Below are 12,893 nucleotides of genomic sequence, written 5' to 3'. Positions count from 1 at the left end.
GCCGCTGCCGCCAGCCGCGTGCTCGCGGCCTCGCCTGATTGGCCAGCGAGCGCTGAGGGGGCGGGCGCTCATCCCCAAGGCGACCCGGTGTGTTGTTCCTCGCTGGTGTTGTCGCTGCCCGCGCTGCTGGCCGGCGCCATGAGCGGGCTGAGGGGGCAGCGGGAATTGCGGGAGGCGGCCGCTCTGGAGTGGCGGCGGCAGCGGGAGCTGCAGCGGCAGAGCCGCATCTTTAACGCGCGGCAGCGGACCATCGGGGTGAGGGTGCAGTCTGCGCGCGTGTGTTTTACTACCTTTGGACAGGTTTTGATAGGTCGTTTACACGAGACAAACTTCAAAAGCGACAGCGACTCCGTTGGAGGAATTCTGTAAATATTCTGAGGAACATCATTTAATAATGCCATATCCACTGGCCGAGCAAGAAGTGCTGACAGAAGGGACTGTTCTTGTAGTTTGAAATTAAGCCAAGTCCAAAGCAAAAAGAGTCAACAAAGCTGTACAGGAGTAGAGTAGATCACTATTTCCAGTGAGGTTTTAGGTTCTTTGTTTTCTCATTCTCTCACTAACTCAGCTGAGTGACTGTCTGTGACAATTCAAAAACGAAGGCAATATTTGACAGTTTCAGAAATGCTCAAACTGGGGGATTGAGTAGTTTTTAAAATGTGGGGATAAAATATTGTCTAGAAAGCAGAATGGGAACTGATTGCTAATTACTTGGACTTCTGAGTGAGAAGTGGGAAAGCACGATACATCTCATTACAAATTTAAGAATTAATCCTCGATAATTCAGTAATTTTCCGAAAGAGTTCAGATGAGAAGTTCTAATGAAAAATGATGAATGACTTTCCATTTATGTAGGAATTTTTATACGTAACTACAAGTTAGAAATCAACTGCTTCCAACTGTTAATAGCAAGAAATTTATCATTTTAATGACATTTGCATATCTCAGTCTTAAGTTTGCTAATGTTTCAGCTAGATGAAGTATGGTTCTGGAATAAGCAGGTTAAATCTATAGTGTTTCATGACTAGAAATCATGCTGATAAGGATGTATTCTCATCAGGTGAAAACTGAATGGGATAGTGCTGCTAATCTAACTCTGAGCATACTATTCAGTACATTCTCTTGCTTGTATTATTCCCAATAATTGGAATTTGCATGGAAATAAATTGGAGGCATTACTTTTGGAGCAACTTACATACTAATAGTGTTGAGTTGAATTTCTCTGAAGAGTTTCTCATAGCAGTGTGAACTTGGTTTCTCAAATGGGACCTCTAAATGAGTTAATATTTAATACTCCTAAGACTATTAGATTTGTTTTCTGTTTTGCTTTGAGGGGGAGGAGTGAGGGGCAGGGGCAGCAATACATCGTAGGATTCTTTATGGTTTCACCTTGCTTACTGTTAACAAATTTATCTCTTTGCCTGATGGGTGCAGTCACATTAACAATATGCTTGGAAAAATTTATTCTTCAAGGCCCTCTGCTTTATGCTCATTGCTCTCCCTGGTGAGAAAGAGCACGGCCTAAAAACTGTATTTAGGTTTCCTTCCCAGAGTGGGTTGGCATTGCATGTATGACAGAGGTAAATGTTCTGCAGCTGCTGTGCTTGTCATCCTCTGGCGTGCATGTTTATGAGTGTGAGGGGTGTCAGGGAAATAGTTACCCATCATCTGAGGAAAAAAAAACAATGGAGTAGGAATAGGAAGAGGTCAGTAAAACACAGGACACATGTGGAAGTGAGAAAAATGATTAAAAGTTAAAAGTGAAGCAAATGGTTAACTTCCATCGCTTTGGTTATTATGGAAATGAGGCAAAATAGTTACACACCACCATCCCTGGAGGTGTTAGATGTGTAGAAGGACGAGTATGGGTGGTGAATGGTTGGAATAGATAATCTTAGAGGTCTTAGGTTCTAACTAAGGTTGGTATCCTTAGTGATTCTATAATTCTAATAGGCAAAGACTATTAAAATACTTTATCAGGCTCTTTAAGAATTGTCAGTGTTTTTTTAAGTCTTAAAAGGACATCCAGTGACTTAGACAGTAACAAAAATAAATAAATAAATAAATTAGAAACACAATACTGTTTTTTGCAGATGAATTTTTTACGTTCTTTCAACACACGTGACTCAATTATTTTAAATAAAATAGGGCATTCTGTCTTGCTCAGCTGCCCCTCTACAGTGATATCCTGAGTGTCCTGCATTCTATCAGCCATCTGACTGTAGATGAATGCATGTATCTCAGATGGCATCCAACACTGCATGCTGGCAGCTACAGCAAGCTCCCTGCCCCTCCTTCCCTCCCTGGTATGACTGTAGTATTTCTTTTCACTCCCTCTTACATCTTTAATGTATTTTTAGGGAACCATCCTTTTTGTTTCGTTTCAAATTTGAAGTATTACAACTTCCTGTCATCTTGATGGTCAAAATGCTCACTGTAACAAGGAAAACATTTTGTAATGCAGTTCAAAATATATAGCACTAAATATATACATCAAATACATACAGTATTTTGGTCTGTTTTGATATACCTGTCATTGTTTAAAAAAAAAAAAACAACAAAAGAAGAATATTCTTAGTTTGGGATTTTCTTTTTATATCTTAAGTATTGATGTGTATATACTCTGATGGTAGTGAGTTTATATGTTTGTTAGAACTACAAATCAATGTAGACTTTTACCTTTATGCATAGTATCTCTTAAAGAGTCGATGTGTTGGTTTTTGTTTGTTTGTTTGTTTGTTTTAATAGGTTGATATAGATGCATTGAATGCCCAGGTCAAGGATAGGAAGATTCAAGAAGCAACTGAAAAAGCACGAAATGAAGAATTTGGTATATATTTAATGAATTCTTATCACCTTGAATCTCAACTATGTATATCTCTGTATCTATAGGTGCACATGCAATTGTAAGCTTTTTTTCTGAATTCAGACCTACAAATGGAATCCTTTGTGTATTCCTATTTATGTTTATACATTTGCGTTGGTAGAACATGTGTTTTCCTTATTATCTGAGGTAGAGGCTCACAGGGGTTCGTATTGTCATGAATAAACTGGTGTGTATTTCTAAATAGGTTTTAATCTTCAGCATTTTCTTTTAATAGATCTTGACAAATAGCATTGTTAGAGACCTGAAGATATAGGATGATTTAGAAAAATAAGGTTTTTTCAGGTAGAAGTGGAAAACTTACTTAGTTGCTGTCTTACAAAATAAGTTTGTCCTTTCTGGCTGTTCTTATATATAATCAGTAGATAGATTCTTTTACAGATACCTGTTGCTAGAATCATAGAAAGGCTTGGATTGTAAGGGACTTGTATCATCCAGTCCAACCCCCTTGCCATAAGCAGGCACAGCGTTTAATAGATCAGGCCTACTTTGAACACTTGAATTGATAGGACATCTGTAACTTCTCTGGCTAGCTTGTTGCAGTGTTTCACCACACTCATCATAAAAAAAATTCTTCCTTATATCCAATCTAAATTTGCCTTCTTTATGTTTAAAATCATTGCCCCTTGTTCTATCACTACATACCTTAGTGAAAAAGTCTCTTTCTTATTAGCCCCTTTTATATATTGAAAGGTTGCAATAAAGTCTTCCTGAAGCCTTTTCTTGTCCAGGCTAAACAAGTCCAGTTCTCTCAGCCTTTCCTCATAAGAGAGGTGTTGCAGCCCTCTTCTATTTTTGTTTTTCTTTTCTTTTTTTTTTTCTGGGCCCTCATCTGGACTTGCTTCAACAGCTCCACATCTTTCTTGTGCTGGGGCCCCCAGGGTGAGAAACAGTAAAGGGCGGGGTTGTGTGTGAGCAGAGGAAGAGAGTATAGTTGCCTCACTCAGGCTGCTAGCTGTACTTATTTTGCATCCCAGGATATGACTGACATTTTAGGTTGCAAGGGGACATTACCAGCACATACTCAGTTTTCATCCACCAATATTTTCCCAAGTCCTTCTCAGCAGGGCTGCTCTCAATCAATTCATCTAGTTTTTACTGTTATATGGACTGTCTCAGCTCAAATGCAGGACTTGTACTTGGTCTTGTTGAGCTTCGTGATGCTCATGAGCCTGTCAAGGTTTCTCTGAATGGCATCCCTTCCCACCAGTGCAATCAGCTCTATTACTCAGTTTTGGGTATCACTCACAAACTTGCATGTGTTACATACAACAGGGCTGTAGTTGATAGGTATGGCTGAGTCAGAACACGTAGCCACATTCACTGACCTTAGTACTTCTGATGGCCATCTGTGATTGGAGCACTTTTTCGTGATATCATTTCTAAAGGTCCCACAGACTGGGCACTCCACACATTTCAAAAAGAGTTAAAATGCATTTGACAGCTTCCATGCTTCCTTCTGCTGCTGGTTTTGATTATCCTGCTGAATACCTGTCAAATGTGGACTCCTAGAAAACTGCCAGAAGCAATGTGTAGTCTAGCATCAGAGGAAATTATGTTTCACTGTGAATTATATTTGTATGGCAGTAATGTATGCATTTTTTTAAAAAAACTTCATATTATTTAGCATTTTTATTAAATAGATAAGAGATATCTGGTCACCTCTGCTGGTGCAGATTTTTATGAGCATAGTATGCAAGTTCTTGTTCACCACTGACAAAAATGGTTGTGACTGTGTAGAAAAATAGTGTTTTATAGCTGAGAGTGAGCTATATTAAATAGTGTTATTTTGCTCTTTCTATCTGTTGTAGTTTCCATGGAAATAAACAGATGGCATTACTTTTGGAGCAGCCTACGTATCTACATTCCTTAAATTGAGAATCCTCTATTGTGTGTGTTTCTTAATAAGCAACTTACTGTATTTTAGTCATAATGTTAAATTGAAAATAAATAAGAAGAATTAATAAACAGTACACTTCATCTGTTTAAGTAAGCTTTCATCACATGAAATTTAATAGTTCTAGAGGTACTTATTGTATTCTTTTCATATGCTTATATATAAATTGTAATATTGATGACAAAATTTATTCCTAGAAACATTGAAGTGTTCTGTAAATAACTTTACTAACATTAGAGTATTTTACAGAATGACCTTTGTAGATCAAATATTCATTCCTTTTCAAAATGTGATTTTCCATTTTGGTTGTATTTTCTTCTAAGAATTACATGTTCGCTGTGCTCATTTTACTCTAGCTAATGAAATGAAGCGAAATGACAAGATGATGTGTTTGTTAGAAGAGCAACAGAAATACAATATCAGAAGCATGAACAAGGCTATCAGTGACTTTCAGAAGAATTTTCAGAAGCCAGAAACAAGACGTGAATTTGATCTGTCTGATCCCCAAGCCTTAAAGAAGGATATACCTGCTCGGCTTTCAGACAACGATCCTCGATGCACTGTGTCTGGCTTGCAGAAGTTCATGGGTGAAGACTTAAACTATGCTCAGAGGATGAAATTTCAAAAGGAGCAGTTTAGAGAGTGGTCTCTTGAACAACAGAGAGAGTCCAAGAACGCATTAGCTGATCAAAAATTTTTAGGTAACAAAAGAAGATAAGGGGATTTTTATCTGCTTTTTTTGTCAGTCAAGTGTATAGTACATAACTATGGGATAGCCTGTTATGTAAGGTTCTGAAATAGCAGTATTTTGGTGTATTCAGCTCTTAGAGAAAGCAGTTTTTGCTTTACAACTTCTAATGTATTTGATATATAAATGAAGAATTTAATAACGATTGTATTATTAGCTAGGCTTAATTTCTCTTTTACACCTCACATGGAGTATCAGACTATTCTGAAAAATCATCTATAGTTTGCATGACATATATATATGTATACACACTTCATCAGGCCAAATTATCGAGTCTTTACTTTTCTAGAGGAAACAAAATAATTCTGATTTTTCTTTTTCTTAACGTGTTATTAAACATGCTTTATATACTTTTATGTTTATTTTTAACTTTATGTGCTAAGACAAGATTGATTACAAAGTAAACCAATTTCACGAATCACTTGAAATTCCAAAATGGAAAGCTTTGGTGACAGGATTAGAAAATAGTTTTGTAAATCAACTTACTACATCTGTAGTCTCCTCTTCTTCCATATTCATATGACATATAATGTCCATGAAATCTGACAACATTTTATTTTAATCTAATTCAGATGATCTTCATGACAAGAATACGCTTGAACTTGACCAGAAGATTATGAAGCAGCAACGAATAGAAGAGGAATCTAGACGTGCTGTTTGTGCAGCTACCAAAGACTTTAACAGAAGCCAGGTGAATTCATGTTGTTGGTTTCGGTTTCTGTTAGTGAGTGGAGGAGGAGAGGAAATGGAAGGAAGATGAGATGACCAGTGAACCTAAGTACAATTGAATAGTGGTGTTTTCACAGATGTTTGATAGCAGCTACCTTTCAGTGTTGATGCAGAATATTTATTCACTTTTTTGTCCTCAGCAAGGATCTGGCCATCCTCACTCTAGTTACCATCTGTCACAATTCTTCCTTCTGGTTCTCTGCTTGTTGTAGCAGGCAGCCACAGATCCTCTGTCTCTCTGGGACTTAAGCCTTCAGTGCTTCCTTCTGGTTTTATTTCAGTCATTTGATAATTTTAGCTGCCTCTGCCATCTTTTTTATTGTATGGAAAAATTACTACCCATAGCTTTTTGTCTTTATCATTTATATTAATGCCCTAAGACCATTGTTTTAGCACATCCTTGATACTTGTGTATCTGTCTCTCAGTTGCTTTCTGAACATGCTTTGGAACTCAATGAAACTTAACATGAACTTTTCTCTATCACTGATAACCAGAGCAATTTCTTTACTGTGATGATGTGACCATGATTGATGCCTCAAGGGAAGTGTTGAAAGGGCATTCAGACAGTGCCAAAATTAATACGCTGTAACTTTTGGTTAGCTCTGAAGAGGTCAGGCAGTTAAACAAGATGGTCTTTGAAAGTCGGTTCCAAACCATTCATTTCTATTCCATCTGTCTTAGTACTATTATCTATCATGCTCCAATTCTTTATCTTGCAGTACAGATTTTCATACTAAATTACTCTTAGATATTTTATATGTACAACTTAAAGGGCTAAATGGATACTATCTGTTTGGGTAAAAAATATTTGGTCTGAGTGACCTTTACTTAGTCACAACAATCTAAGGCACGTTCACATTACCTACATAATGTTTGGTATATTTTGATTAAAGTGTGACAGTATATATGCATGTTTGTGTAAGTGTTGTTTGAGCCCTTTAAACCACATTATGCATATATGTGTTGTGTATATGTATGTATGTATGTTTATGCACATACAGCTAGAGCAAGATAATTGAAAAGGATTTTATTGATGTCTAGACTACTGAAGAGTATTTTACATCAGTACTCACAAAAGTATGCCAAATGGTACACTTAGTATTGTTAACTTAAGTGCACTTATCTAAAATAGTTGTTGTCATACATATTTGTTCAATGGAAAAGTTCCTGGATTTGTTTCGGGGCTTGGGAAATGGGGTGGAGTAAAGGAGGAGTTTGTGTCTGGTGTGATTTTTGTTGTTGTTGTTGTTTGTTTTTAGTATTTGGCCATATACATTCTACTTTATTCGTGCTCATATTAAATACAAAGAAAGGCTTGTTCCTTGTTTGTTTGCTTGTTTTCTCACAAAAGGGCGTAATAATAGGGACAGAGGCAACAATCTCAATGTAGTTAGTATTTACAATGTTGAACAAGTTCAGTTGTACCTAGCAGAAAAAGGCTACAGAGGGATTTTCTATACATCTTTTTTTTTTTTTTCCTAAGAGAAGACTAGGACATTCAGTCAGAGAATGAATTTTACAAAAGAAATTTCTATATCTGAACTCAAATTTATCAGTCAAGAGTCCCCAGCAATTTCAAGACTTTGAATAGCTAATTTGAAGCCTTTTTCTTTTTACCTGAAATAAAATATGTTTGTCTGAGCATAGAAGAATGGCAACTGTTTTTAAGCATTCTTTGAAGTGTACTGTGCAAATACATTTTATCACTGATATCCTATTCTTGGTATTCAGGGTCTAGAATAATAAGTGTTTCAACATTTCTACTACATCTTCATATATGAGGAAACACAGTGCATGGTTTTTAACAGACCTTGCTGAGCCCAAGTTCCCACCTTGAATGTGCTGGGTGTTCAATTCCCTGCTATGAGGCAAGTATCTGCATAATGTAGCCAAAGGAATTGTATTTATTCTACAAATTAATAATACATCTTTCTCAAGCTCCTAAGACCATGGATGGATCACTCTGGTCATTCCTTCTTCTGTCCAGTCTTTAAATCTCACAGTCATTGTCTGTGTTTCCTGTAGCAAATAAAAGCTCCATTGACAATCTCCAGGCCTGATGTCTGGAAGAGGATAACTCCTGTCATACAGACCTGAAGTCCATAAATGCAAGCGTAAAGATAAATCCAGGTTTCTCTGGTAGGATGGATCACCATGCTTGCTGAGTGGAGAATTCTTCTCTGTAACATTTGCAAAGGACCAGATTCCTACATTTGGGTCTGGATAGGCCTGTCATTCTCAGTTGTTGATATCTTCTAGGTTTCAACGTTTCACTTTTGGAACCAGTAATTTTCAGAAGACTATGAGAGAATCATGGAAAAACTAGATAAATTTGTATCCACTGCCTTGTTGCAGTCAAGATATATGTGCAAAGCTGTTTATGCAAGAGTAAGGTCTGACAGCCCATGCTCTTTGTGCCCTAGCAAGCAGGAGATACTATAACATTAAAACAATGCTATTATGCTTATATAATTAATGCACGCTATTAGATTTTCAATCTTTTTGACCGGTAGAGCCATGATCATAATATTCACATCTGATGCTGTTGACAACTGTATACAATTTGAGAATAAATCTATTTCTATGCGTTAACTTTGTTGCATCCCCTTAGTTAATATTTTCTATCAGAAAGGCTATTAATTCTCTTCTTCCGTTGACTTCAGGCTGCTGAACTAGCTGAGAGAAAGAAGCTGGCTAAGTGTCAAAAAATGAAGGAAGATATGGATGAAATTTCCAGCCTTCTTCAAGGAAACTTACTTTCTGAAAACCCTGAGCAAGCCATTAGTTCCTTCGGTACACATCGTGTGATCACAGATCGGTGGAAGGGAATGAGTCAGGATCAGTTGATGGCAATCCGCTCCTTTCAACAGCAACAAGTTCTGGAGAAGCTGGTATTTAAACTTATGTGGATATTCTTTATTCTTAGTTTTAATAGTGTTATAAACAATACCTTTTGAGGAACATATTTTTTAAGTTTGCACTGCATATCCAAATTTGAGCCATTTTTTGTTGTTCAGAGCTTTACCCAGACTGTAATCATTCAAACAACACAGTGCCTCTGAAGCACTTGGGAAATGTCAGGGAGCAGTAGGAGTGAGCTGGAGCTGGGGGTTGAAAGGTAGTGAAGACAGTTGAAGGGTTGAAAGGCAGTGAAGCCCAATGCTAAGTGGCCTCAGTAATCTTGGGGATTGGTCCATAGTGGCCCAGAATGGAAAAAGGCCCTACACAGCCCAAAGACCAGGTTTCATAGTGCTCAGTTTAAGACATGAAACAGCATGAACTGCCAGCAAGAGATGAGCAGGAATAGGAGTGATCTGTTCCACAGGAGAAGAGGAGCCAGGAGCTGACAGTCACAGCAGGACAGACATGCTGGAGCAGTGTCCTCATGGACACTGGATACCTGAGCAAGACGAACAGTCCAGTGATACTACTGGTGCATATTTCACAGTCTTAGAAGTTCCTGAATCCAATGGAATTTCCTTTCTACTTTCTTGCACATTACGACTCATACTCTGAGACAAAACCCAAATATTGCCAGTAATTGATATTCTACAGGTAGATGGGAGGAAGTCTAAATGAAGAAATCTATACTTTCCTTGCAGTCAGAAGTGTTTTGGTATAGGTGTTATTTTATAGGAAGCTACTTAATTCATTTAGTGTGGAAGCTGACTTAGCTTAATGAAAGGATGTTCAATTTTTACGTCCCTATAATATAATATCTTACATTGTGTCTTATCTACTCTGGTGTTAAAAATGAAGAGAGGCTGTTTTTTTGTTTTGTTTTTTTTCAAGCTTGTGATGAAACTTTTCATACTGGCTCTCCTCTGATCCAATGCTGAAGCCATTTAAATAGCTAAGGTGGAAGAAAATAAGCTCTACTGAGAACAGTGAGATTTTTGCTGGCTTGGTTTCTTGAGTCAGTTCACAGTGATATCAGACAAGAAATGTAGTATGAATGGTAGCATGACAGAGAAAGAAATGGTTTGGGTCTAGCAACCTTTAAAAAAAAAAACAAAAATTTTTTCAGAGGTCATCTTGCCAATCTGTGTTTTTTGAAAGAGCTAGTATGTAGGAAAGAAAGTGTATTCTACTGATTAATTTACTGGCAATATTTCTGCTGGACAGCAGACCTAAGTTTCTTACCTTCTTTTGCAGAAGTAGGGGACTTTTCTAGGGATTGCTCCTTAGAAAAGAGCAGCTTCATAATCTGAACTGTTTTGCTGCTGTCTAGTGAGCGTGCTCCTGCCTTGTTCAGAAGTGTACACATTTTCCTCCCGATTTCAAGTGCTACCCCTAGTGTTCAGTAAAGGCAAGCAAGTTTGTTGTTTGGATGAATTTACCTATAATACTTCATCTAGACTGTTTTGTCTTTGAGTAAAATAAAAATGAAGCATTTCTTTTCCCTCTTGTAGAGACTTAAAGAGGAGGAACGACAAAGAGATGCTGAATGGGACAGGCAAAGTATGCAGGCTGCAAGAGCACAATTACTTTTAGAGCGGCATCAAGAACGACAGAACCGGGAATGCCGCCAAGCTCTAGATACCATAAATGCACAACTGTCCCAAGAGCAGAAATCAAAGTAAGTGCCAAGAGAGATTTCTTCTTTTAAAAAAAAAAATTTTTGCCATTAATACAATTGCTTGGCTTTCTATGAACTTTTCCACTTAAGTATTAAGTTTGTTTCTTTTCTAACAAATTTATTGCAAAATTATACTTTAAAAAAAGCATTTTAGATTGTTTTTCATGACCACTGAAAACACCTTCAAAGAGAAGTTTATAATGTTTATTGACATGCATATGGAATAGTAGCTGAAATTCTTAGCAGTGTTTCACTGACAACAGACTGTTAAGTTTATATAGACAGCAAAAGAGCAAGTAAATACAGTTAGACAGCAAATTATATTAGCGGGCATGAAACAGGAAGTGTTTCTTCAATTTACCTTACTTTTCTGAAACAAATAACAGGATAGGTGTCCACTCACTTCATTCAAAATTTCCAGTTTCTGATAACTCTAAGTGAAGTTAGTGGTACAAATGGAGCTTTGACATTGTGACAAAACTAGGTGATTTTTTAACTAACCACTGACAGATCATGGTGTATAGGTGTTGTCCCTGATGTGCTGGGAAAGAGGGAAGGTGATACGTGACAGGGAAAAAAAATCAAGCCAGCTGATTCAGTTTTCTAATTCTCCAGCCTGATTTTTTTTCCTTCTCATTATGTATTTATCCATACACCTAGAAAAGAATTCCTAAAACCTGGTGCTTTCTTATTATACAAGCAAAAATTCTGAATTGTGATAATTTAGTTTTTCATTGTGAGGATTTGGAAGGTTACTTTAGGATGAAAGTAAAATTTGCTGTATTGAGACATGATATTTATATTGGAGACACAGTTACATTTAATTCCATTCATCGTAATTCTGAATTTTATGAGCAGTTATGAATTTATACATTACATCTTCCTTAGGTTTCTCAAGTAAATTCTATGTAATGAGAAAACATTCACTAACTGCATTTTTTTGTTTGTTTATCTGTTGCTAGGAACATTTATCTTAAAGAAGAAGAATATTCAAATTGTCCAACAAGTCAGTTCTATGCACAATTTAATACAACCAGTCGATGATATTCTAGATGCATCAACCTGAAGTACACAGAAAATTAAAACGTTAAAATTTTTAGTTGAGCAATCCCAATTTTTTATTCTGATTATTACTGTTATTCTTCTGTATAAATGGTGCTGTTTGAACAGTTTACATGAAATAGAGGACAGTCTGTTAGGGTCTGTTGTACTGAGAAAAATGTAATTATTTTAAAATGTAATTGTTTCTGAAATGTGCTAGTTGATTCTGTAGTTAGATTGTTTGACCATTGTGTCTTGGGCTTAACTTTACTACTTATATTATCCAAGTCTTTAGAAATCAATTTCTAGAAAATGATGAAAATTTAAAATATAATGCTACTTGTTGCAGCTTGGCCAGAGAGAGTGATGCCTTAAGTAGATCATGTGAATCACAAGTGGCAAACGCTTACTTAGCAGGCTCTATGGACAGGAAGAAAAGTAACCCAGACAGGAAGTTGTGTTTTGTTTTTGTTTTTGGGTTTTTTTTTATTGATTGTTTGTTTTGCTTTTAAACAAGCAAACAAACAAAAGTAGAATTAGATGGTTAGAAAGTATTGCTTTTTGTCCTGAATTGCAGAAACAATAGTAGGTGGACATAGGTCACTCTGAAAGTGATGACTCCTTTATTTCCATGAGAACTACAAATGATACAAAGAGCACAGTAAGAGTATTTAATAGAGCACATTCTCAGCTACGAAACACTGTTTTTCAACATAGCCACCACCATTGGGTATGTGTTTTCACTAGCGATGAACAAGAGCCTGCATGCTGTGCCTGTAAAAACTGGCAGCAGAGGTGACCCACTGTTTCACAACTGCTATGATGGCATCATTGCTAATGTTGTCTGTGCAGTCCATCTTTCACTGTCCCAAATAGATGAAAGTCAGAAGGTGGCAAATGTAAAAAATGTAATGGAATATTGGTGTGAAGGTTCTTTACTTCCAAACCACCATTTTCTTTGGATGTAATGAGTCAAGATAGTAAAATGGGAAGCATAACTTTTGGAGCAGTCCT

General features: G+C 36.8%; 1 protein-coding gene across 1 annotated transcript; it reads left to right on the top strand.

Moving 5' to 3' along the window:
• The first annotated feature begins 138 nt into the window (after positions 1 to 138).
• RIBC2 (RIB43A domain with coiled-coils 2) lies at positions 139 to 11,937 on the top strand. Its single transcript, XM_065742407.1, has 7 exons — positions 139 to 255; positions 2,749 to 2,830; positions 5,138 to 5,482; positions 6,102 to 6,220; positions 8,923 to 9,150; positions 10,672 to 10,838; positions 11,801 to 11,937. The coding sequence occupies exons 1-7, from the start codon at positions 139 to 141 to the stop codon at positions 11,880 to 11,882; spliced, it is 1,140 nt and encodes a 379-aa protein (XP_065598479.1). The 3' UTR covers positions 11,883 to 11,937.
• Positions 11,938 to 12,893: the final 956 nt, after the last annotated feature.

Source organism: Cyrtonyx montezumae, unplaced genomic scaffold, assembly GCF_038088225.1.
Source record: "Cyrtonyx montezumae isolate F1298 unplaced genomic scaffold, pur_monq_1.0 scaffold_3, whole genome shotgun sequence".
Taxonomy (NCBI): Eukaryota; Metazoa; Chordata; class Aves; order Galliformes; family Odontophoridae; genus Cyrtonyx; species Cyrtonyx montezumae.
The sequence above is the reverse complement of the archived record's forward strand: the minus strand, read 5'-3'. Positions and strand labels throughout refer to the sequence as shown.

Coding starts and splice junctions, on each gene's coding strand:
- RIBC2 (XM_065742407.1), top strand. CDS start 139: ATGAGCGGGCTGAGGGGGCAGCGGGAATTGCGGGAGGCGGCCGCTCTG. Junction 5,483..6,101: donor AGCTGATCAAAAATTTTTAG/GTAACAAAAGAA, acceptor AATCTAATTCAG/ATGATCTTCATGACAAGAAT. Junction 10,839..11,800: donor TCCCAAGAGCAGAAATCAAA/GTAAGTGCCAAG, acceptor ATCTGTTGCTAG/GAACATTTATCTTAAAGAAG.